At 42.5% G+C, this 25,380-nt stretch overlaps 2 protein-coding genes and 1 long non-coding RNA gene across 3 annotated transcripts in view; 2 read left to right on the plus strand and 1 right to left on the minus strand.

Moving 5' to 3' along the window:
* The first annotated feature begins 8,478 nt into the window (after positions 1-8,478).
* Positions 8,479-18,769, plus strand: STAP1 (signal transducing adaptor family member 1). Its single transcript, XM_032997774.2, has 8 exons — positions 8,479-8,684; positions 10,948-11,019; positions 12,722-12,835; positions 13,541-13,597; positions 14,385-14,545; positions 16,258-16,386; positions 17,035-17,104; positions 17,929-18,769. The coding sequence occupies exons 1-8, from the start codon at positions 8,547-8,549 to the stop codon at positions 18,037-18,039; spliced, it is 852 nt and encodes a 283-aa protein (XP_032853665.1). The 5' UTR covers positions 8,479-8,546; the 3' UTR covers positions 18,040-18,769.
* A 1,341-nt stretch (positions 18,770-20,110) lies between these two features.
* Positions 20,111-23,502, plus strand: LOC116962798. Its single transcript, XR_004407821.2, has 2 exons — positions 20,111-21,228; positions 21,261-23,502. It is a non-coding gene; the product is annotated as an uncharacterized LOC116962798 (long non-coding RNA).
* The window catches only part of UBA6 (ubiquitin like modifier activating enzyme 6), a 31,941-nt gene continuing 29,308 nt past the window's right edge, over positions 22,748-25,380 (minus strand). The window contains exon 34 of the mRNA XM_042796811.1: positions 22,748-23,666. Coding sequence (XP_042652745.1) covers positions 23,531-23,666 — 136 coding nt within the window. The 3' untranslated portion in view covers positions 22,748-23,530. The remainder of the gene's footprint in view (positions 23,667-25,380) is intronic.

Genomic DNA, 25,380 nt, shown 5'->3' on the forward strand with positions numbered 1-25,380 from the left:
CTTATTTAAGAAATTATTCAAGTAGTACAGACAATTAAAAAAAAAAAAAAAAAAAAAACAAACCAAAAAAAAACAGCACAAGCTGGGTGCCTCCAGAGATGGACCTTGAACAAAGAACTCTGCCTTTTGCCTGTCACTGTAACAGGTGATTCATCCCTCCCTGTCCTTATCTCAAATCCAGAGCCTTTCCTTATTTTCTCTTCCTCAGCACTGGGGTGCAGCAGGGAGTGAGCAGCTGCATGGTGCTCAGTTGCCCTCTGAGCTCAAACCATGACAGTCTTTTGGTCCAATGGAGATTCCTGACCTGGGATCTTCTAACACCTTTTAGGATTCTTTCTCTGTTTCCAGCAAGGCTGTTATCTTGTCAAATTGCAGCTTCTGCTGATGGCTGTAGCCTCTTTATCTTCTGGTTTGGGCAGGCTCTGGAAGGCCTTTTTTGCTTAACTAAGTAAAAGTTCAGCAAATCGAGATGGAATTTCACAGCTTGCAGCCTAAGGCTTTCACAAGTCTAGCTACTTGTGCAAAGTAAGTATATGCTAAGCAGTCTACCAAATCACATAATATTATGCTGTGACCTTGAATCTGAGAGATTCATTCTATTTAAAACTTACTTATTTAAGCTAAATGCCTAGTATTTCTTAACAGTCCTCCCTTTGTTTTTATTAAGCAGTCCTGCTAATATGTCAAAAAGAACTCTATAAGTCTTTTGAGGCATTTAACTACTGCCCATATATACAATACTATTACAAGTCAACAGACATAATAGAATCACAGCTAACAAGATCATCACTGCTTGGAGCATGTGATTATAGATTCCCATAACTGTTGGTGACCACCCAAAGAGAGTTTCCCACCAGCAGTGTTCTCCACCCTTCTTCACTCTTTCCAAGCCATGATGTATCTCTTCTGCATCATGATGAATGGTGATTAGAGTTTTTTGTCCATTGTTTCAGATATGTTCTAACAATTGATACAGGTCATTGTTCTGTATTAATTTCTTTACCACCAAGATTCATTCAGTTGGGGATAGATAATAAATGTCCAGTTAGTGTATAATTAGACTGTATGAATTGATAGGAGCTTAATAATTAAAGTCACACCCCACAGTGTTAGTAAAGTTATAAACACAAATATTTGAGTGATTACTTGTATCTACAGTAACGTTACCTACGAATAAAGATTCACAAAGGGTTCTCATACAAACACATCCCTTTCCAATATGCACAGGTACTGTTTCAAGGTTTTCATAGGGACGTAATTCAAAATGGCAGACTCTGTTCAGTATCAAGACGTGTTTTGGGCTTTGATGGCATTACTTTCACAGATAAATCCTCCTTGGTCCCGTGCAACACAGGCACCAATATCAGCAGTTTGCCCCTTGTTCCCGATTTGTTGGGCCCACACTCTATATTGTAGTGGATAGAGTACAGTTCCATCGTGATTTAACTCTAAAACAATGATGGGGTATATGGTGTACACCAAAGCATTGCGTATGGTTAAGAAAAAAGCAGCGGCCCTATTGTTGTTGGGGTCATAAGTGAAATTGACTGAATACTGCCAGAGTCAGAATTTTCTATCAAATTTAGTTGCATTGTCCTAAATTACTTTTCGAATCAGTGTGGGTAAAATGCCTTCTTCACCTTCTCTTATAATTGCTGCTACTGTAGAGTGCATCCAAAGTTGAGCATGGATACAGCTAAGGGCTAGTGAAATATTGCGTTGGATTGTTCCAAGTGCATCTACAATCAGCTGATGGTCTTTTCCATTAATTTTTTCCCACTGAGGTAGGATACCAGACACAAGCCATTGGTTAGTCTCTAATGCTAATAGAGGACTGCAGTGGGTCTTCTAATTTGCTTAACTCACTCGTGGTTGTACTCAGTTTGTTTACAAGTACTTCAGCATTTATGCTATTTGAGACTCAATTGTGTCTCTGCGATACCAGTTGAATCTCATTTTGTTTGTCTTGAGGGGATAAATGTTCGCTCATGTAACCATGCTAACCATCCTGCATGAGATGTACTTAGAAATGGTGAACAGGTCGGTTTGACTGTAGAAACATTAACTTCTATCAACAGTTCTGCCTGTTTCAGTGACCATGAGGGATTAAACCAACACTTGTTGTTGCTCCACATGTTTGAATAGCATATGGTCCAATTTCAGATATTGTGGGATCAACTCCTCTCTTATTTGCAGAGTTGGAGTTAGATTCATTGTGGTAGGTAGAGGGACTGTAGCTGGTATTGAGTCAATTCTTTCACAAGATACTGTGATTTGTATTGTGCCAACTTCACCATTAACCACCACACAACACCTGAAATCAAGTGTTAAACAGCAACCAGTATCATTGGGACAACCAGATCTATTTTTTCCAACTACCTCTGTCACAGTTAGATTATACACCTTACTCGTTTCTCACAAAAAATAAGAGTCCCTTCTTTAGGTTTTTCAAGATTTGGGGAACTGAGTCTTGTATACCCTCTCTGGATGATTTTCTTTTCAAATGTATTGCTTTTCCACCACTCTGGAGCATCCATCCTTTTTAATCTTGTACCTTAACCATGCTGTAGTAGTCATCAGAGTCGACAGTATCAGGAGTAGTGAAATATCCCACTTCATTCTTTGTTGATTTTCAGGAGTCTGTCATCTGTCATCTGGTTGGTTATCCACCACTAGTTTGACATGAGAATGGTGTATCCCACTTTCTTGTCTTTAACAGCAAAATAAGAACACAATAAGACAGTGTATGGCTCCTCCCATTCGGGTTCCAATTTTGATTTTCAGGAAAATACTTTAATTAAGGCTTCATCTCCAGGCTGTATATCATGTACCTGTATTTCAGGCGGTGTGGGTTGATACCATTGAGCAAATTTCCTTTTATCTTCAAACCCTTTTTGCATATATAAAATACTGGGTTGACCATTCGTCTCCATCTAAGAGGTGGTCCTAGCACAGAGAAAGGTCCCAAGAGCAGCTAAGTACCTGCCAAACACTTTCTGCTGGTGACAACCATAGAGGTTGGGGAGGTGTATTTACAATATCCCATAGCACTATTCTTAAAAATTCAGGCCACTTCAAACTACCTGACTGCAAGTTTGAGCAACTGTATTTTTGAGAGTTCCATTCATTCTTTCCACCTGTCCTGACAACTGTGGATGATATAGAATGTGTTTAGAATCGGTATAAGTAGTTACCCACTGATTACATCCCCACCAGGCTACTCTTGTTAATGCAGTTAATTCAGCCTGTTGTACACTCACTGAGGGTTGTAGAGGTTCTGCTTCAAGTACCTCTGAGTTTCTCACCATGGCATAGCCTTTGTGTCATTTTCCTTTCACATACTATGACGATCCATTGGTGAAAAGGGTTAGATCCGAGTTCTCTAGAGGTTGATCCTGCAGATCTTCCCACAGGCAACTGGAGTGAAACTACCTGAGCAACAGTCATGATGAGCCTCACCATTGGAAGGGAACAGGCAGTAAAGTTGCTGGGTTCGAAACACTACATCTTTTTAAAGTAATATTATCTGCATTCAAAGTTGTTAATACATAGTGATGTGTTCTTTGTGGGGACAATGCTTGTGTAGCATGTTGCTTAAGAAGCAGTTCTTCATGCGGGACATACATGGTTGTTGGGTCACCCAGGACTATTGGTCTGCTTTTTCCTACCATAATCACCATTTCTACTATCGCTCTAACACAGGAATCACTCCCTGCTGGTACAGGATCCAGCTGAACTGAGTAATAAGCCACAGGGCGGCGGTGTGGACCTAGTTTTTGAGTAAAGGAGTATGCTGGCTACTCCTTTGTTCACATGCACAAATAGTTCAGAGGATTTAGAATAATCCCAAAATCCCAGTCCCGGAGCAGAAGCTAAAACTCCTTTCACATCTTGGAAAGCCTTTTCTCTCTCTGGACCCCACTGTATAGGTTCCACTGCCTCTGCCTTGGTAGTGCCTGTCAACGGCTTACTTAACTCCCCTAGCCCCAGTAAGGGTCTGCAGTATCCTACTGGGCCTAAAAATCCTCACAGTAGTTTTCTTTGTTACTGGTCAAGGTATTTCTACAATAGCCTGAACCTGTTCTGGGTCTACAAGTCTTTATGCTTCTTTTAATATGAATCCTAAATATTTTACTTCCTGCTGACACAGCTGAAGCTTAGAAAGAGATATATGGTGACTTTTTGCTGCTAAGCAATACATAGAAAAATAGTATCTTTCAAGCAATCTTTGTATGTCTTACTGACAAGTAACAAATCACCTACGTATTGTGGAAGTGCTTATTCACCTGGTAGTCTTATGTGTCTCAAATAATTTCTCAGTATTTGTGAAAAAAAAAAAAAAATGTAGGAGACCCTGGATAACTCACATAAAGGCAAACAAAAGTTGATGGTCCTCATCTAAGGGGATACTAAAGAAAGCGGTGGCTAGATCAATCACAGTAAAATACCTAGCCCAATGTGGTAGTTGTAAAGTGTGCTGGAGGTATCGGGCACTACTGAGTGAGGAACAACTATGTGCTGGTTAACTACCTGCAGATCTTGTACTAAATGGTATTCCAGGTCTCCATCTTCATCTAATCTGTTACTTTTTACAGGGAGTACAGGAGTATTATATGGTGAGACAGGCTTTCAGAATTCCTTGGGTCAAATTCCAGTCTATTTGCTTTTGAACACTCTTCTCTGCTTCTTGAGGAACAGGATACTGTTTCACAGCCCGAGGTGGGGTTCCTCCCTTTGTTTTTATGTTTGGGGCTTGAGCTGAGAGCAGGAATGCTACATCCATCCCAGTTTTACTCCACAGTTTTGTTGGTATGGATTTCAATGCTTCCAGTATTTTTAGCTCGTTTTTTGGACTTTCAGTGACCACAGTTATTTCCATGATTATTAGGTCTATTCCTTCAGGTCACAAGCATCATTCTATGTCCAGAGCCTGCAAGAGAACTCCCCCTAACAGGCATGCTGGGGAGTCGTCCGCTAATACAAATCAGTATGTCCCTGCTGGTTCAGTTGGGTTACACACATATTAAAATTTCTAATCTTTCTGCTCCCCCTCTCCAAGATCCACAGGGCCCCTCTCACCCAGTCCTTGTGATTGCCAGTCCTCCCAGAGCAGTTCTCCCAGGTGATGGTTTCCTTCTCTTGTCCTTTCCTGCAGCCAGCATGAGCATTCCCACTGTGTATGTCCTAAATTTCCTCAATAATAACACTCCCTTCCAGAATTCCTTCCCATTCCCCTTTCTTTTTTTTCCTGGTCTTAGTCCAGACCTGGTATCTGGTTTTCTCCCTCAGCCCCTATCTCTCACTTCTAAATTCCTTGCTAAAGCCTCAGCCAGTAAATTTGCCTCCTAGTCTTCTGCTTTTTGCCTTTCCTCACACCCGTCGTATACAAACACCACAACACTCAGAATCTTTTGCAAATTCTCTCCTTGCCACCTGAGTGCATTATTAAAATTCTGAGGGGTCATTCCTTCATATTTTAGCAGAGCTTGTCAGAGCCATCCCCAGAAATCCTAGGATGTTCATCTGTCTGATAAACAGCTTGATCCCCTGTATTATTATCGTCCCAGTTTGGATTATTTGCTGGCCAGGGGTTTCTGTCTCCTTCCATCTGTCGAGCTAATTCAGCATCCTTTGTAGTTATTTTCTCTCTCTCATCAGGTCAGAGTAATTCCCTCAGCAACACCTGGGTATCTCCCTAACTGTGTTTGTGCCCAGTGCATATGTTAGAAAACAGTTGAACAAATTCCTCAGCATCCTTCCTCGGTCTCGGCATTTTAGTTATAGAGCCAAGTCACTAGGATTCCAAGGCTGGTTAGTAAATACATGCAAAACATGTTGGGGGAAGGGGAAGCATGGCAGCAGGATTAGGTAAAACAGTAGTAAGCATGGGATAGAGAGTCCAGGAGCTGGCAGAGAGGAATCAGAAGACCAAGAAGGAGCAGTAGGTGCATAAGGTGGGGTGGACATGGTTGGGGCATTATCTGAGGCAGTACCTTCCACTACTACACGTGTTACCTTTGGCGTTGCCTCTTCCATCCCACACCTCTGGCTTGGGTGTTTTCTCTCACACACCCAATTATCCCAAACTTACCAGTAATCTCTGGGAACCTATCCTCCAGGCAATGTTGCAGAAGGGTAAGTCTGTGCTGGTCAAAGGTTCCTTGTGGTGGCCACAGTTTGGCCAGGTTTTCATCTCTAGTTACAAACGGCCAGCCTTCTCGGTATAAAGTAAATAAAGTAACTGTGTGCTTTTTTGATAGACTTGCTGTACCAAAAATTCTTTTCCAGTTTTGTAGTACCTCAGCCAAGGGCATCTCCTCCTCTGCGCCAGGTATATTTCCCATCACTTTCCTTATTTCTCCGTGTGTGCTTTATGCCAGTCAGGCCATGCACCAACCCTATTTTGTGTTGTGTGCTTTACACTGGTCAGGCCACGCACTCAACCTTTTCACTTCGTGTGTTTTACACTGATCAGGCCATGCACTGCCAAAAGCTGCAGCAAGAAAATTCTCTCTCTATTCCCACTAAGTCTGATCAGGAAATTTTAACACTCACTTCCAAAGATCCCAGGTGAACTCACCCAGTGCTGGCAGTTGGATGTTTGGAGACAAGAGGATCCAAATGTGGTGCCCAGGGGTACCATCTGGGTTGACAAACTGTTAAAGAAGTTTCTTTCCAATTTGAACCTTAGGTTTCCTGTAGCAGAGTCTCGGGCATCAAATCTTATAAAAAGAATAATTTATTCAAATGGTACAGCTGGAAAAAAAAGCCAGCTTGAGCTGGGTGCCTCTGGAGAGGGACCCTGAACAAAGAAATCCCTGGGCAATTATACCCTTACAATCTGTGCACCCAGCCCTCATGCATTCTTCATCCATTCTTCAGGCTCCTTTTGGTCCAATGGAGATTTCTAGTCTGGGATCTTCTAACACCTTTTAGGATTCTTTCTCTGTTTCCAGCAAGGTTGTTATCTTGTCAAATTGCAGCTTCTGCTGATGGCTGTAGCCTCTTTATCTTCTGGTTTGGGCAGGCTCTGGAAGGCCTTTTTTGCTTAACTAAGTAAAAGTTCAGCAAATCGAGATGGAATTTCACAGCTTGCAGCCTAAGGCTTTCACAAGTCTAGCTACTTGTGCAAAGTAAGTATATGCTAAGCAGTCTACCAAATCACACAATATTATGCTGTGACTCCTACATCCTAATGCTAAGTGATTGACTCTGACTGATTCATTCTATTTAAAACTTACTTATTTAAGCTAAACACCTAATATTTCTTAACATCAAGCAGTGGACTAAGTGCTGGTTTGTCATCAGCAGCCCTGCCAAGCAAAGGTGCAAGTACCCATGTTCATTAGGTTTTCTGTAACATTCAACAACACAGTCGAATTTTGACACTTAAACACAACCAATAGAGAGCAAGTACAAAAATCTCCAATTTAGCCAAAATCTGAGAACCTGTACCTGTCCCCAGCCATTTTTAGAGATAACATGGAGAATTTACTTTCATGTGTAGGGCTGAACCTCTCTGCTGCTAGAGTTGTTTGGCAGCTATCTGATCTATCACAGGTCACCTTACTGGATAATTGTGTGCTCATTTTACACCTACTTGCGGCTGAGAAACAGAAAGGCCATGAAGCTGTTCAACAAAAAACAAGCCTTTTTTTTTGTTGTTGTTAATAATATTTCCTTTGCGTTTAGTAGCAACCAGCATTGAAACACCAAGTCTTGTCATCCCTGTTCTTTCTGACCACTAAGGGGAAGGCCAGAAACTAAGATAAACTTCATAGTTCTGTAAAACTGATGGAAATTTCACTCCTTATTTCATCAGGACCAACGTTTCATTCCTGAACTACCATCTCACGTCACAATTTCTTTAAAAGCTTTGGTATATTAATTAGCTCTTCCACAATGAAAGTCATCTTCCTATGTGGACATTGTGAAGTTGATTTATCCTTGCCAGTTATACACAGCTGTAGGTAGATTTATTTCCAATATTTCCAATATTGCTTTTAGTGGCCTGTAATCCCCCATGCCATTTGCTAAAGAAAGTTCAATTCTGATAGTCTCAAAGTTAATCCATCTTCTGAATGAAGACTTTGAATATTATTTCAGAGGCAGCTGAGAGCAGTCTCCCCTGTGGCAACAGCCCATTAAAAGTCCAGTGCTGTAAGCCATCAAAAGCAGGCTTTTCCACCATGACCTCCAAGTGACACCCATCACAGTAATGATGCACTGTTGTACCAGCGCGCTCATCGTTTGAATGTCTCACCTCAAGCAAACCAGAGGAGCACACTCTAACGGAAAAGATCCTTTTAATCCATTCAGTCTTGTTCCCCCATGATCATACACCAAGCAAAGAGTTGTCTGTGTGTGCTGACCTAAAAGCGAGTACGGAGACTTCCTCTCTTTGAGGTGCTGTTTTTCCCCCCTCTCGCCGGGGCGAGTTCTCTGGCTGAGGCTGATACGGAGCAGACTGAGAGCAACGGGAGTGGGGAGAGAAAAAGAACACAGCAACAGAGAATATCCAGGTATCCCACTGAGATACCTAAAAGATGCTGAGAGGTGTTAGGGAGCAGCCTGAGGAAACTCCTCAGCCAGCCCCTCGGCAAATCTTCCACGAGAGGCAGAGGATCACTGGTCTGCCCTTGTACTTCCAAGGTTACCTGTCTGTCCGGCACTCAAGATGCCAGGTAAGGTGCTTAATTCCGGGAAGTGGATGTGTTGAACTATTTCTTCAAAAATGTATTACTGGGAGCTACAGGTCTGTGGGGGGAAATGTTTCTCAGCACTGACTGACACAAATGATTGTGCTGAAATAATGATATCTGGTTATTTCTGTTCATATTACTTGGGGAGAGGGGGGAAGAGGGAGGAAGTAAAATAAATTATGTAAGATAACCATCAGTATCTCCAGGATCCATTATAATTTACTATTACATTCTGAAATGTGGATTGAATTTGACGGATTTCATAGCTACCACCATGGTGAAAAGCTAATGGAATATTTTTAATGCCAAGAGCAAAGTTTGACGTGGTTATATTGCTCTGATGCATCCCTCTATTTACTGGAGAACACTGTGATCCTGAAGTCTTCAGTGACACACCATCTGAAGTATATGTGAGATTCTCTACATTATTTTTTTTTTCTTGTTTGTAAGGGCTGATGATTTAAGATATGTGGACTACCTGGGAAAATACAAGTGACTTTTTTGACCCAGTAAAACTATTTAAGACATGAATCTGTAAATATCTATATGCTTGTGTGTGTTACAATAGAATGTGTGTTCAGAGCATGTCCCTAAATCAAGCTGATTGCCCTTTCTTAGAACTTCATTATGACAATCCCAGTACTTACCGTTACAAAGTAATTTTTACCCTACCTACACTCACATCTCTGTAGATGCAGAAGCACAGAGTAGAGAAAATGAGAGTTGCACAGAGCTAAAGGTAGATATAATCAAAAGACCAAAATAGCATGGTGGTTCACTAAGACAGGAACAACCAAATACCACAGAAAACAGGAACACCAAGAAACAAAAAGTAGAGTAATAATCCTATTAATTCTTCTGCAACACTATAAATTATTCAACACATTGCTTTGTTGTATCTAGCAGGAGAACACCTGCAAGTTTAACAAATGTCCCTGTTACATTCCTTTATTTATATCCTTTTACGTAAAACCTTATTTTCTTCCTGAACAATCCCCCCTCCTGAAATTCAGTAACTACCATACTGGAATAAAAAAAAACCTAACAGGGCAGAGCAATAACGTGCAGCCGATCTGAAGAGACTTGTGTGGGACTGACTAGGTGTATTAACACTTTTGAGAGGCCAGATGCCCAAGAGAAAAACATGTTCACGGGTGTGCAACAATAGCAAGTGCTCCTGGGCAACTACTATGACTACATTTTCATAGAGCAGAAAGCCCAGTTCATAACGTGCAGTTCCAAAATTTCCCATGACATCCAGCCCCATACCACAGCAAGCATTCACAGCCTTTGGTAATAATTTGCCAGGGACAGATGGTCTAATGAGGACATTTAGCTTACCACAACACTGCAGTGCTCAGAGGTCAGCGTCCAGGGACTCAGTGCCAGTAACGTTGGCAATGTGAGAGAAACCACCAGAAAGACGAGTTAGGAGCAAGCAAGGTGAAGAGCAAGGATCACTTGCTTTATGGAAGCTGCCTTCCCAATTCAGCATCCCACAACAGCTATAGTTCTCAGGGTATCAGGAGCACATGAAAATTGAAAAACCTTTCCCATCACTCTGGCATGACTGCATTAGGGAAGAGTTAGAAGAATCAGACAATCATATTTACCTTGGCATGGTGTTGATTTACGAACACTACTACACATAATTTAAAGACAAAGCATGTAAAATACCATTTCAAATGCAAGAAGTCCAGTTAATATGTCAAACTACCATCAAGCTCCATGACCTTCCTACAGCAACTAAACTGGCAGGACCAAAATTCAATGCAAATAGACACTTCAAGAGAACAGTGTTCAGAAAATTAGAGTGTTTAGACACGCTCACCTCGCACCATTTTCCGCTTGCATGACTTTAGGGAGAGCAACATTTTAAAGTGGCTTTTAAAATATATTTTCCTTCCATTACATACCCCCTTAAAATTGTTTGACAAATTGTTGACAAATGTTTAAAACACTTAAATTAGTTAAAAGTAAAGTTTTCCAGTTCCATGCTGGATTAGGATACTAGAAAACAAACCCTAGAACTTACATATCTTTTTGCATGCAAAAAGCTATTTACTGAACTTTTTTTTTTTTTCATAAACTGTCTACAGAATACATACTTGCTCTTTAACAATCTTTAAAACACTGAAAACTAACATGAGGGCACAGGATTTTCTTAGCATTTCTTTCACTTTCAGCATTTTGCGTGAACTAAAAATATGGTGTTCGCAACCTGACACTTCCTCCTTTCCAACAGGAATTTAGAGTGTATTGGACAGAACTCAGAGGAACTATGCTCTTCTTTTATGATGATAAGAAATCCCCAACAGTGAGTAATGTGCTACCTTTGTAACTACCTCAGTTTGTCAGTTATTTTCATCAAGTAATCCTGTAGCGGTTTGAGTCCAGCGAGCAACTGAGCACCATGCAGCCATTCACTCATCCCTTCCCTCCCAGCGCTGGGAAGGAGAAAATGAAGTAAAAGGCTCAGGACTGGGGATGACGGGGAGGTGTGGCTCACCCATTACAGTCACAGGCAAAAGACAGACTCGTTAGGGGAAGAAAAAGAACATCACTTTAACTCAAACATGAAGAAATAGAACACTTAACAGGCAAGGTGGGACAGTGAAAAGCACCACCATATCCAAAACCACCACCACATCCAAAACCACCTCCTCCCACCGGTTCCTTCTTCCCAGGCTCAGCTCTGCTCCCCATCTCTCTCCCCCCTCCCCAGCAGTGCAGGGGCAGGGATGGGGGTCACAGCCAGCTCCCTGCTCCTTCCTGCTCGGGAGGTGGGAGGACGCCGCACATTCCTCCCCTGCTCCACGTGGATCCCCTGTCATGGGAGACAGTCCTCCGTGAACCTTCTCCAGCGTGAGTCCTCCCCATGGGATGCGGCCGTTCCCGAGCTGCTCCCGTGTGGGTCCCCCCCGCGTGTTGCAGTTCTCCCCGTGCCGAACCACAACAGCGGGGCCGCTTCTCCCCTCAGAGCCCCGGCTGCCTTTAAGCGCAGTCACCTCTCCTGCTGTGGGCTCCTCCACAGGCTTCAGGTCGGCCTCTGCTCCACCGTGGATCTCCGTGGGTGGTAGGTGGGGTGGCCCTGCCGTCTCACCACGGCATACAGGGGTCTCTGCTCCCGTGCACCTCCCCTCTTCTTTCTCCTTCCTTCCACTGACTGCTGTGTCCATTCTTCTCGCAGCTCCTCCTCACAAGTCCCAAACCCCCTCGGGTTCCCCTTCGTAAATGCATTCTCGCAGAGGCGCAGCCGCCATCACTAATTGGCTCGGCCCTGGCCAGAGGTGGGTCTGACTTGGAGCCGGGGGAGCTTTTGAGCAGCTTCTCACAGGGGCCACTGCTGAAGCCCCCACCCCGCTACCAAAAACCCTGCCACAGAAACCCAGCACCAATCCTTATGTATTCCAGACACCTCTTGGCACCCTTTCCTCTCTCATCAGCATAGACCAAAAAAATAGTACACAAAAAAATAACAGAAAGGCTGACATCAAAAAAAGTGAGAATGAAACTACAGCGTATTAGTTTGACTTGTCAAAACAAAAGAGGAGTATTTTTTGGCACCTTAGCTACAAACATATCCATATTGCTCCATAATTTTACCGAGTGCTTTTTCCTCAGCTGTGCACAAGGGTAAAATTATCATGGTGTGTAACATGACTCTCCTTTATGTAGCTGAGGGAAAAAGTGCATGGTATTATTATGGTGTACTCTCTCTGAGGGTTTCGTTGGAGTCACAAAACAAATATTCCAGGAGGTGTCATGGATTTAATATGTTTGTGATTATAAAGATTAAGATGGGGAAAATCCAGAAGGTATGTTGCTGGTGAGAAGAGCTTCTGTAAGCAGATACAAAGGACTGAGCTTTGGCATGTCTGTCAGTTAAACTTAACCCAAGTTCTAGCAAAAAAAAAAAAGTTTCAATCTATCTTCTTTTCAACAGATTCCTTTGGAGACCAGCTAGATTTTTGGTGAAAATTACAACTTCTGCTATTTCTTTTTTCCCCCCTCCTTAGTACTCAGAGAAATTAGATATATCAGCTTTGACGTCAGCAGTCAATGTTTATCCAGATGAAAACAACTCTGCACATTTCATCCTGATGCTGCCAAATGGGGAACTTGAACTGAAGGTAAGATGAGGAAAGCTGTGATTTGTAAGCCACTCAGTATTTTACTCTGTCTTGCACAGATATTCAGAGCTCCATTTCAGTGCAGGGGACAAGCTGCCTTCTTGACATCCAAGTGTACAACCTGCAGCCAGACAGCACCAAAAGGCAGTCAGAGAGAGAGGCAGGGCATAGGAACCTAACGTCAGGGAAACTCCCCCCTAAGGCATTAGAAGTTTTTCTCAGAAGCATCTGGAAATATGAAACAAGCAAAGAACTAAATAAGAAAATATACAAGAGAAACCAGGAAGTAGCCACAGTACCTGACAGGCCCACCTCACCTGTAAAACCAAGAAGGGGATAAAATATCTGACCACCCCACCATTCAGAAGCCATACAGACTGCAGTGCTCTGCGACTATCGAGAAGGTTTTATATTGAGACTCACCTATCTCCTTAGCATAGCTTTCTTGGATCCACATAACCTTCTCCTTTCACCCCAGCAGAGCATATGATTTTTTTTACCTTCCCACCTCTGTCCTTTCCCCTTAATTGAACATGGAGTACTGGGGAAGTGCAGAGTTTCAGGGTGTGATGGAGCTTGGCAGGGACCTCATTTCCAGGCATGGTACTTCTAAAAGGGTGAGAATTATCTGAGGCTTCCTCATGAAATATCACACTTCTGTTGTTGCTGTAGTTGTTCTTACACCATCATTTTCTGTTCTCTCAGGCTAATGACTACAAATGTGGGACAGAATGGAAGGGGTTTATTCTCACTGTAACAAAGGTATGGAAGAGTTTTGTTTTTTTTTTTTTTTTTTTTTTTTTTCCTGAGGAGAGCAGAATTCAGGCTGATTTAAGCCTACCTCATCTGCAATACACACTCGGCCACGGTACCCAGTCAGACACAGTTCCCAATCCACTGCTGCCCGGGAAGGAAAATACTTCTAGCACAAGTGCATCCCCTGCAGCTGTGAAAAAGGGGAGCCTGCTTCAAAAGAGACAACCCTCTAGGTCTTTCTCATGGGATAAAGACATAACCAAAGAAGTGGCCAAACGGCACACCTGAGAGAACCCCTCAGCCTTGTGTTTTATTTTACTATTCTCAACTAAAGGCACTTTGAAGATAACATGACTCTCTTTGATAATGACCAGTGGAAAAATAAAGGAAGTTTGCTCACAAATGACTTCACATTGGCCCAGCTGTATCACTTCAAAAGCTGAAGATGGCTGAAATAGGTTAAATTTCATTGACACAGCCTTCTACGGTATAGCAACTGTGAAATGTTGTGTATTCTATCATTCCCACTTCTGTCAATGCACATTTCTTTTAAATCAGAACACAGATATCCTGATTTCACTATTCGAACAAAAACACAGGTACAGCATTTTATTCAAAGCAGAAGCATATCCAAACCTTCCAGATTATCTCAGCTGCTTAAACGAAGCAGGTAAGAAAGATTTCTGCACAGCAGCTGTGCTCAGAGATTAGCTATGATGTGCACACAAAAACGATTGCTCACAATGCTTGTCCGCTCTTTCATTTTCTTTACAATTACTCTGTTCATTTTCAGCTGTCAGTTCCACCAGATGAGTCATTAGTGCCTGGGCAACTCACAAGAATGCATGAGGTGCTAGAGAAGGAAAAGAAAAGAAGGATTACGCTCAACAACTGTTCCAGCGCATCCTTGAACACAAAAAGCCCTCCCAGCAGTACACTGACCACTATGCCAGCGTAAGCTCTGACTGAACTATGCAAACCCCAACCTGACTAAAGAGACTTCCCTTCTTCTTTATGAGTATTATTCCCATGCAGAGTTCAAAATTCAGCTGTTGTACAAGGGGTGTGTAATATTCAGTGAACAAAACCTACCATAAGGACTTTATAGAGATTTCCTAAGGGAAAGATTATTCCTGCAGCTTTCCTACAGTGCCTTTTGTTTTGAAAAGGCTGAGTGCAGCGGATTGCTGTGCTTTAAAAAATGTTCAGAAAGCCACATGTTGGGCTGCTGTATCTGCCCTTCTGAGATAATGCTGATTACCAGCGAGAAATTCAAGGTAAATCCAGGTTACTCTTCTCACATTCTTTCCAGTGGTCCAGAAAGCATCATACCTGTATGAAAGCTTCACTTTCTCTCCAAGAAGGCCAAAGCACTGCTGTCCTGAATGATGCTCCTATAGTAGCATTCCTCAGTGTCGTGGTTTAGGCCTGGTTGGCAGCCAACCACAATGCAGCAGCTCTCTCTCCCTTCCCCTCCGGCAATGAGAAGGGACAGAGAGCCAGGCTTGGGGTTCAAGATAGGACTGGGATGGGGAGAAATTCCCCTTTATGATCACGAGCAAAAGGCAGACTCGTTAAGGGGAGGAAAAAAACCCATACATTTATTACAGACACTAACAACACATAACAGGGTAGGACAGTGAGAGGCATTGCCCCATCTTGAGAACACCTTCCCCCCACCCCTCCCTTCTTCCCGGGCTCAGCTCTGCTCCCGATATCTCTACCTCCTCCCCCAGTGGCGCAGGGGCAGGGAATGGGGGGTGCAGTCAGCGCTGCCACTTCCTTCATCTTCGGTGAGGGGAGTGTCCAAAACTTGTTCCTCCTGCTCCATCGTGGTCCCCCTCTCACAGCAGACAGTCCTCCACAAACTTTCTCCAACTTGAATTCCTCCCATGGGCCGCAGCGTTCCCCACACTGCTCCGTCATGGGTCACTAACTTCCTCCGACTGGATTCCCTCCCACGGCTGCAGCCCTTCCCGGGCTGCTCCGGCGTGGGACTCCCCCGCATGCTGCAATCCTCCCAGCACTGAATTACAGCAACGGGGCTGCCTTTTCCCATGAGACCCCGGCCTGCTTCAGGCACAGAACCTTGATCATGCAAGCAGAAGCCACAGGCCATAAATCAATGTCTGCTCCACTGTAGATCTTCATGGGTGGCAGGGGGGGGCCGCCCTGCCGTCTCCCCACAGGATACAGGGGGGTCTCTGCTCCAGCACACCTCCCCCCTCCTTTCTTCCTCCGTTCCTCCACTGACCTTGGTGTTCATGCAGCTGCAGCGACTCCTCCTCACAAGTCCCACTGCCCGTCACCACGTCCCTTCTTAAATACGTTATCGCAGAGGCGCAGCCGATTGGCTCAATTTCCCAAACAGAAGTGGAGCTGACGTGGAGCTGGGGGAGCTTCGAGAAGCTTTTCACAGGGGGCCGCCCCGATAGCCCCCTCCCCTGCCACCAAAAAACTCCACCACTCACTCAACCCAGGACACTCAGCTAGAGTCCTTAGATGTCATCCTGCCTCCTGGCAGCCACAGCTAGTTACCCTGGATGAGCCGGGCATTGTGAAGAGGTGTTGGCCCGGCAGAGCGCGTCTCTTCACGCAGCTCAAAATGACGTGGCCTTGCCGGCGTCACTCGCAATCATGGCGTTGGTCTCCTCCCTTCTGTGCAGGTGCTTCCATGCAGTGTCTCGGCAAGAAGCGACAGAGATGTTGGAAAAGAACCCTTCGTGGGGGAATCTGATCCTGCGCCCTGGCAGCGACAGCAAGAACTACGCAATCACTATCCGATATGAGCTGAAGTAAGTTGATTCCACATCATCCCACTCTTAACTAGTATCCACTGTATTAAAAGATGGATTCTTAATACCCTGAGTTGACACGTGAAACACAGGCCTTGCCTTCAGGCTATTTTGACGAGGGCAAGTGAAGCAGCAAGGGCAGGCCCAAGACCGATTTCTTTGTTCTCTCTTCCTCCAAAGCCAACTAGATGAAACAAAAAAGCAATAAAGATCAGCCAGCAAAAGCCCTTTTCCTTGGGTAAATGGACTTCCCCTGCTTGCCATGAAACACTACTCCATTTAAGAAATCATCATGCAGAGAGACTGAAACAAGCCATACCCCTTTGTAAAACGAAGAAAAAATTAGAGACAAGTATTTTCAAACAATAACTTAGTCTAAAAACACACCCCGTTTCAAGTGAATTGCCACGTTTTAGCTTTTGCAGAGCTTCAAAACAAGAGGCATCTGAGACACCAGGAATGACATTTGCAATTCTCAGTGTTTCTAAACTAAAAATGGGAAAAAATAAACCGTGCCACACACCTTCAATAAACTCTGAGGATATTAGAAAGCACACCAACCACTCCTGCAAAGGAATTTTATAATGACAATGATACATCTGAAAGTATTTCATTTCAGCCAGTGTTTCAACTTTCATTTTCTTTCAGTGCCCCACAGTTAAAGCACTACAGAGTGATATCCAAAGGAACAAGTTACGTTATCGAATTGGAAAGACGGGTAAGTGAGCAATTCCCTTGTTGAAGATTCTTAAGCAGCTGTAAGAAACATCACTTTACAGAAAATTAGAAAAGCTCTAGGAAATTCTTAACTATAACTTGTACTTCAAAGTAAAGCATGCAGGGAGTTCACCTCGTTAGTCCAACTAACGTAATCTCAAAGAACAAGTTATCTTTTAAGAACTAGAAAAGTAGGGAAGAAGCCCCGCAGCAGCATCTTCTAACAAAAACAAAATCAAACCACTCAAAACACGCATGATTGCTTCATTTTTTTTTTTTTTTTTAAACTCAGGATTCAGCACTGTTTGAAAACTGAGCTCTCATTGCGGCTAGAAGTTGTTCAAAATGCACTCTATGTAACTTTGAGAAATACCATTAACTCAGTTTAAGTGTGAGCAAGTCTATATGGACCCTGTTATTTGGTTTGAAACGGTTTTCTTTCACTTACCTTAAGACACGTTTAACTCACGGCCTGAGAAAACATCCTATCGGTTTGAAAAAGCACCTGCTGTTACACCATCAGCTGAAAGAGCACAGCAGTACAAAGAGCTCTTTTTACTCATTTGATGGGAGGGAAGGAATTATAGGGCCAATGGTCAAAACGTTACCACAGATTGCAGAGGGCTGTCCTAGACTTCACTGCATCCAAACGCTGAACGTAAATCCAGCATCACTTGTTGGAGGAACATTGCTAGGGATCCCAGCCTGCCAGCATGGTTTTGAAAATGTATTCTCAACAAACTCAGCATGTTTTATTTGGTGGGGATTTTTTGTGGGTTGTTTTGTTTTGGTTTGGTTTTTTTTCTGGTTGTTTTGGTGAAACAGGTGACACTCCCAAGCCTTCAGGATGTTGTCAGTTACTTTGTGACCCAAACGCGAGGGAACCTGAAGCCATTTGTCATACAGACACGTGCTGCAGAGGACCCGGCGTTCTGAAAGCAAGCTGGTTGCTTCAGGCACACACAGGAACAGTCCTGCTAAAAGAAAGAGGCACAAGAAGCAGCACACAAACTTCACACGACTGAAGATAAACAGAAAGCATTCCCTAAGCTACTCTTTTTCAATCAACGCAACAGCTCTGTTGGCCCTAAACGAAGAAGGTGATGCAGCTTCTCCTACAGAAACTTGAGCTATGGGAAGGGCAAATAACCCCAATTCCTGTAGAAGATCAAATATCGATAAAGAGACAAGAGTAGGAAAGAGAAGACACAATGCCCCTGCAAAATGCAATGGAAAAATATTGTGTTGAAATTAGGCAGATAGTAGTTATGTGCTCAATCCTGTCACTAGCTCACAGTGCTATAAACTCTGTGTTAAAAACCTAATTTCTTGTCTACTTACTTGTAAAAGTACCAGGGCCATTTATGTCATCCCACAGACACAGCAGGGCTGCCTCACCTCTGCTGAGGCTTTGAGCACTGCCAGCGAGGTGCAGTACAGACAAAAAAAGCAGAAAATACAAGTCTGAGTAGCTTAAACTGGACGTTCCTGGTTCTCTGCAATGTCATGCAACCCTTACAGGAGCTGGAACATCCTGAGTAAGGTGGCGGGGGCATTTCCCATGTAATGCAACTGAGGCAGGGCATAAATTAAAGCATCTCCTGACCAGATGAACATTTCAACCCTTTTTACACGCAAGCAGGGGCATTCAGACCCTGCCGCGAGCTACTTTAGGAAACTAAACAAAAATAAGTTAGTGTCCCTGTTGGTTAAGCTCTCCTTCTTCATGGGCTGAAACAAGTCCCAGTGAGTGCGCAGCTGGTAACAAGGGAAGGCAGCAGGGCAAGCTGGAGCCCTGCTGATCATGCTGTATGGTTGTGGAATCCCACCAAACCTTAGGCACTGCATCCGTCTTCTTGGAAACTGGGGATCCAGCTTTCAAAACAAGCAACTGAAGCAATCAGCAGGATACAGGTTTAGTAACTTTAGCCTCTAAGTTCTGTCAGGCAACTGGACTGAATAAAATGCTTACAGGAGGGGTACCCACTGCTGAGCTACACTTCTTCATAGTTAGTGGAAACGACTAGCTCCAGAGCGTGGCTTTTGTCTTTTAAAAAACCCCAACCAAATAAGCTGCACCTCTTCTCTGACCATGGTGGGGGGCATGCACACAGCTCAGCTGAGGACAGCTATGACCTAGGTACCGGAGCAGCTAGCGCCTTCACTACCCGCACAGGGAGTGCTCGAGCTAGAGTTGCTCTTATTTCCAGACCAAGATTGATCATCATGTTCCTCTGATATCAGCTGGGAATCACAAATAAATTATTACTTGTTTCAAGGATTATGGAAGTCAGTCAAGGCTTGGGAAAGTTATTTTAAAAGAATGTCCATATGTTTCTAAATAATAGATTATATGTGACCATATGAAGGCACACCTACATTATTTATAAAAGTATGACATGAGACTTCAGCACTTTCTTTTCATGAAAATATTTAAGATCACTTTGCGGAGATGGTGCTGCTCAGTATGCATCAGGTTAGAGTTGCAGCTTTTCCTCAGCAGGAAAGTGAAACTTGCGTGTTACTGTAAGAAGCCTGAACTTAATCCTTGTTCTCTGTATCGTACTTTTGTGATGCAAAATGATTCACTAACGAGCAAGACAGTTCTGCTGATGTTATCAGTGCTGTAACTCATGAAACCTTTAAGCTTGAGTCTCAGAAAACTTTCTGCAGTGTGGGTAAACACCCATGCTAGCTACTTCATCAACCACACAAAAGACACTAAAAACCACATTTACTAAAATAAACTCCTAAAAGGTATCTGCTCAAAACGTATCAACCTTTGGACAAAGGTTTAGATCGCTGCACTGTGCTGCAGCAGAGTATGCTTTCTGTAACTGCAAAACAGGTGATAATTAACACGATGGATAAACCTTTCAAGCTAATAAGCCAGTTGCACTTGGCTGAAACTCAGTTCCTTTCTTAAAACAACTGGCCTACAGACACATTGTTTCAAAGACACAAGATAAAATTAAGAACATGAACTTATCTAAAGCCTTTACTTATGTTTGATACAAGTCAGACAGATATACAAACTCTCTGCCTGGCTCAAACATAGTTTCAGGATGTGAGATGCTGTGACAAGGTGAGAGAATTTCTGCATTAACACAGGCCCAGCTGGTACCAGAGTAGTTCTTTATATGTAGTCATTATTCCTGAATAGCACTTAAAAAAAAAACCCTAAACTGCTACAACATTCACATATTCACCATACATTGGAAAAGGGGGAGCAAAAAGCTGAAAATGTGTACTTTTTACTCCTTTTATAGGTAAAGTCTTAAATCCATCAGATCTGCCAAAACAGCTTTGTCAACAGCCGCATGATCTGCACACAGAATCCTCACTCTTCCTGGCACTAAAGAAACACGGAGATTAACCACAGGCAACAGTTGAGCTGGGTGCTGAATGCCTCATGTTTTACATGCACAAACATTCCCGCAACTTAAGCATGTGAGAAATTAAGATAAAACCAGTATAAATATTGGCAAACTCTGTAAGAAAGCATTTGAGTGAGAAAGATCTTTAATATGGGTATAAAAACTTCATCTCTGCAAGCCAAGTGCTCTTTCAAAGAATAAAATTTTGAAGGAAAGAGATTCAAAGCATTCTAGTGGATAGTTCTTCACTGCTGCAGGGAGATGGCTAGCTCTAGCTGCTCCACAGGAATAGATCAAACAGTCCTAGACACACACAAAAGCTTTCATTACAATGAAAGAAAAAAAAAGCACTTCTCAGCTTCCAGGTAGTGCTATGAGCCTCTGCACTGGTAGTGACAACGCTGGAGATCTGGAAGACCAGCACTCCAACATTCACTTGCCCAGTTTGAGCGAGCGCTTTTACTGTGATCATGTGGAGCACTTGCCGAGGCTTTTCATAAAAAGCAGCAACAGATTGAGAAATGGGCTGTATCAAACACAAATTCATACTGAATTGGCTCACTCCACTCTGCTCAACCTTCCATATAAACATAGTCACTCTCTGTATCAGCAATTCAGAAAGTTTTAAAACATGAAAAACCATTTTAGAGAGCCACTTGACATGCACACTTCTTCCAAGTAAAGCCCTCTTTAGGTTATTATTTGTAAGATTTTACCTAGGTTAACTTATATCCAGAAAATTTTAAAGGTCTGGTAATTTATATCCAGAAAATTTTAAAGGTCTGGTAATAAATATCTAGAACCATTGTGCATTTTCAGTTTTTCCATCAGCAACTGTTTAACTGAGCAGAGCCCATCCACAGAACATCCATCTATCCAACAGATACACCCAATATGAGCAGTATAGAGGTAACAGCCATGTCTCTGAATTCTGGCCCCAATCCCTGCCAACCTCGACATGGAATTTTTGGCAAGGGTCTCACAAAACTGCATGCGTAGTCATTAATAGAAGTCATTCCATTAATTACATCTGAAAATTTACTTTAAACCCTGAGGACCACCCAATGGCATTTTAGCAAAGCACTGAGACTACTATTTTTATACGCTACTTTGAAAGTGTAAGCATGCTGTGAACACCACACTAATGTACCAGAGTGTAACTACTCAGTTTCACGTTTCCCAATCTCCAACTGTGAGAAGTAGCAGTGCTTTCAACTTGACCTACAATTTAATAGAACCTTAGCACTAATTAGTGATTTCAGTTAAGAGTTCAGATTCTAATACTCTGCCACAGTGAAATACATTTTAGTTGTTACTTAGAAGTGGAAACACTGTCTGCTTTTGCCTTCTCTGCACTCTAAATGTAGTCATCTTTTTCCCGTTTCAAAAAGCTTCTTTAAAAGAAGTTCTTAAAAAAAAAAAATAAGGTAGTTTAGAAAGCAGTATTATTAATCTATAAAATTACATCTCTAAACTAGACTGACTGTAAAACTATATACACCTTCCAGAAGATATCCCACACGTAAGACTAAATCCCAAATATTGGAATAATTGTGTTGATTCCAGCTATTCGGTTCCATACATCTTGGCATTCAAGTTACCAGTCTAATAGCTGTTTTTCCTGACTTCAACTAACCAAGGGAAAAAAGGAGAGGTAAAATTCCTGACCAATAATGTTCATTAAATGTGAAGATATCCCTAAAACTTAAAAAAATATGATTGAGGATAAATAGCTAAGCTGTCAATCACTTTTGCAACAGCTGCAGGAGATAATGTGCAATCACGATCTCTAAAGCTTAAAACACACTGAAAGGTTTTCCAGCTCAGGTATTTATTCGAACCACACTTCACTCTACCGTCATTGGGAGAAAAAAAAAGAACTCAGCTCATCTATCCAGTGTTTAAATGATAAGGGAAAATAAGGTGGTGTCACAGATATTTCTGTAAAGCACCTCTGTCTCACTACAGCAGCAAAGCAAGTTCCTAATTATTTCTGATTAAGTGGGTTCTTTATACTTAGATATCCTAGTAACTGACCAATGATAAAAACCTCAGTGTTCAGTGCAACTCAGACTTGTGCTGTGGACAGGTGTACAGCATAACATAACCATTTGCTATAAGGAAATGGTGCCAAAAGGAACAGCTGAGGAAACAGTGTTTGCTATGACAAACATCCAGAGCCACTTTTCCTCCTTTCAAAGTCATCATTTGCTACAGTGTTTTTAATCTGGTGAGAGCAGACAGGCTCAACCACACCAAACATACTATTTTTCTTGAAGACAAAGTTTTATTGTTGAAAGTGTTAACTCAGCTTTCTGATAGGTTTCCACTTTCCCCCATATTGCAGTATTCCCCAAAGAACAGTCTTAGTGCAGATACTCAACAATTCCAGCTCTCTTGACTTCAGAAGCTGTGAAAATTTACACCTACTCACGACCTGCCTCCCGATGTTTCCATGTTGAGACTGACATAAGAGGTGCTCTGACACACAGCATCACTACCTGTGCAGATGAGAGCACCAACAAAGCAGTTAATCTGCTTTTAAGTGGGAGTTTAAACCTTCTGTATGGATTAAATCTCACATGTAGATGGCAAGAATGAAATTCTTGTTTGAGAATTAAGTAACATGAAAAGGATTTGAGATGTTCTCGGAACACCAGGAGTATCATAAAATGGCAGTTTCCCCATTTTTTGTATTCTTCTCTAAGCAGCATCTAATTTGCACATGGGGACCATTTGTTAGGTTCACCACTCTTCTTGCTTTCTTCGGCTCCCCACATATTAATACAAATCTTGTCTTTAAGATAAGAACCATACTGGACATTCCATCTCATGGAGTGACCAATCCTCCTCTGAGCAAACAGGTTTGAAGAAAACAGGAGCAGATGAAACATAAATCCAGTTTGTCTTCAGGGCAAAGCCACTGATTTTCACCGTTTGTTTTAATTAAGGCTTCACCAAAAAGAAATATATAGTACCATCTTTAATAGCTGAAAATTAGCACACTCCATTCAGAATAAAGGGTCCAGGAGTGACTTGTGTCTCTAGCATCAATTGTCTTCCTGAACAAAGTAGTATCTCACTGGTGGCCCTGGCAAGTCTTCCTCTCCATCAGTCTCTGGAGCAAATGATACTGTCAAATCCACATACTTCTTATCAGGTGATGGTTTCACAAGCTTTTGCATCCTACAAGGAAATGAAGAACAGTTTGTTAACATACCAGAAGGAGGATGGGCAGTGGGAATTCAGGGCCAGACTAGCATGAATTTCACTGTCATCAATGAAGCCCAACGTACTAGAAACCAGCCTAAAATAGAAAATAAGCCACCTTTTAATTTTGACACAAAAGCTGTTTCTCCACCTGAGGTACAGCAAATGGTGTTCCATTTTCTTGACAGACTTAGCCCCTTAGTGAGCTACTACACTGTTCACTAACGAGTGCTCAGTACAAAAGAGAAGAGAAAATGGCCAGTTTCAGATGGAATTCCTCACAGATGTAATTTCTCTTCAGCAACCTACTGAGCACAAGGCAAAGTTAACTTTCTGTGCAGGATTTTGGTCAATGAGGAGTAAGTCCTCCATCTACCAATAGTGGCTGGTTTTAATATGCTATTAGAGAGAACCACTCCAGTGCAGACACTAGGATATGCAGTTCCGATGGGACGTAATTCTGTTGGAGTTAAGACTTGTTAAGTCTTGAATTTCAAAGGTGAATAGCAATGAGGAGGGAAAAACAGCCAGGATCTAGGACTTCTTCCTTCATGACCACAATGTGAGTTTAAACTAGGTAAGTGTATCATGTCAGTGCAACTTCCCTCCTTTGCTGTCTGCAGTCTCAAAAGCTACAGCTATTGCTCAGAAGTTGCACAGTAAAATACTGAAGTAGAAGGTCAATCGGTGTCTCAAAATTATTTTATTGCCAACTCAGAGCGCTAGTTTGTGAGGCCAGCTCAAATGCTGGGGGAATACAGTCACTCATTTCTATTCCTCACAGATCACTTAGAGAAGGATTTCCCTTCTGGCTGTGCTTTAGCACACAGGTCAGAAAGCTGCTTTCCCCAAATACTTTTTCATTTGCAAGAACACAAAGCATTAGCCTCTTCTCAGCAGAGATACTGAGGTCATATCCACTTGCATGAAGATGCCCCAAGCTACACAGTAAAGCAGATAACTGTCTCTAAGACTCGTTTTTAAGGAGTATGCTACCAATCAATGCTGTAATTCTAAAACGAAGACAGTCTTGCAATGCTTGTCATATTACAGCGAGAGAAAGATTTTAAACACTTTAAGAAAAAACAAACACACAAGCAAGACCAGCGTTTGCTGTGCAAATACATCTTCTAAGGCTTTTGGGACTGTTTATAACAAAACCTCAAGTTGCTGTAACTATGTGGAAAGCTTGAACCAAGTCTCAGGACAGTAAGAAATCCTGATATTCACAAGAAGGCAGCTTCACATCATGCCTTTGACTTCGTTACACACTCCACTCATTCAAAATTACTTATACAGCTGTAGAGAAGGAATATTAACAACTGATTTTGAGATAGGCTGTAAACTGACATCCTAGTATGCTGGACACTCTAAAGGCAGTAGGAACTTAGAGGATCTTCTCTCCCTGGAAGTTTGAAGTAGCTTGCCCATAACATATACTTCTTTGCCTGACGTTCCCTACTGACAGACCTTTGAAACAGTACTGAGGAGATCTGGCTGTTACTTTGCAAAGGCCTATCAGTCAAAAAATCAATGCCCCGCCCTCACACCCTCCCAAACTTCCCATTTGTTATAACCCAGTTTCCTGTCAGTGAGCAGCACTGCAAAGCCTTGTGAATAGGCCATTTACAAATGAAGACAAAGTGAACTAGAATCTCAAGGAATTACTATGAATGGAACAGACTTCGAG

Source organism: Tyto alba, unplaced genomic scaffold (assembly GCF_018691265.1).
Source record: "Tyto alba isolate M040663 unplaced genomic scaffold, T.alba_DEE_v4.0 Super-Scaffold_23, whole genome shotgun sequence".
NCBI lineage: Eukaryota > Metazoa > Chordata > Aves > Strigiformes > Tytonidae > Tyto > Tyto alba.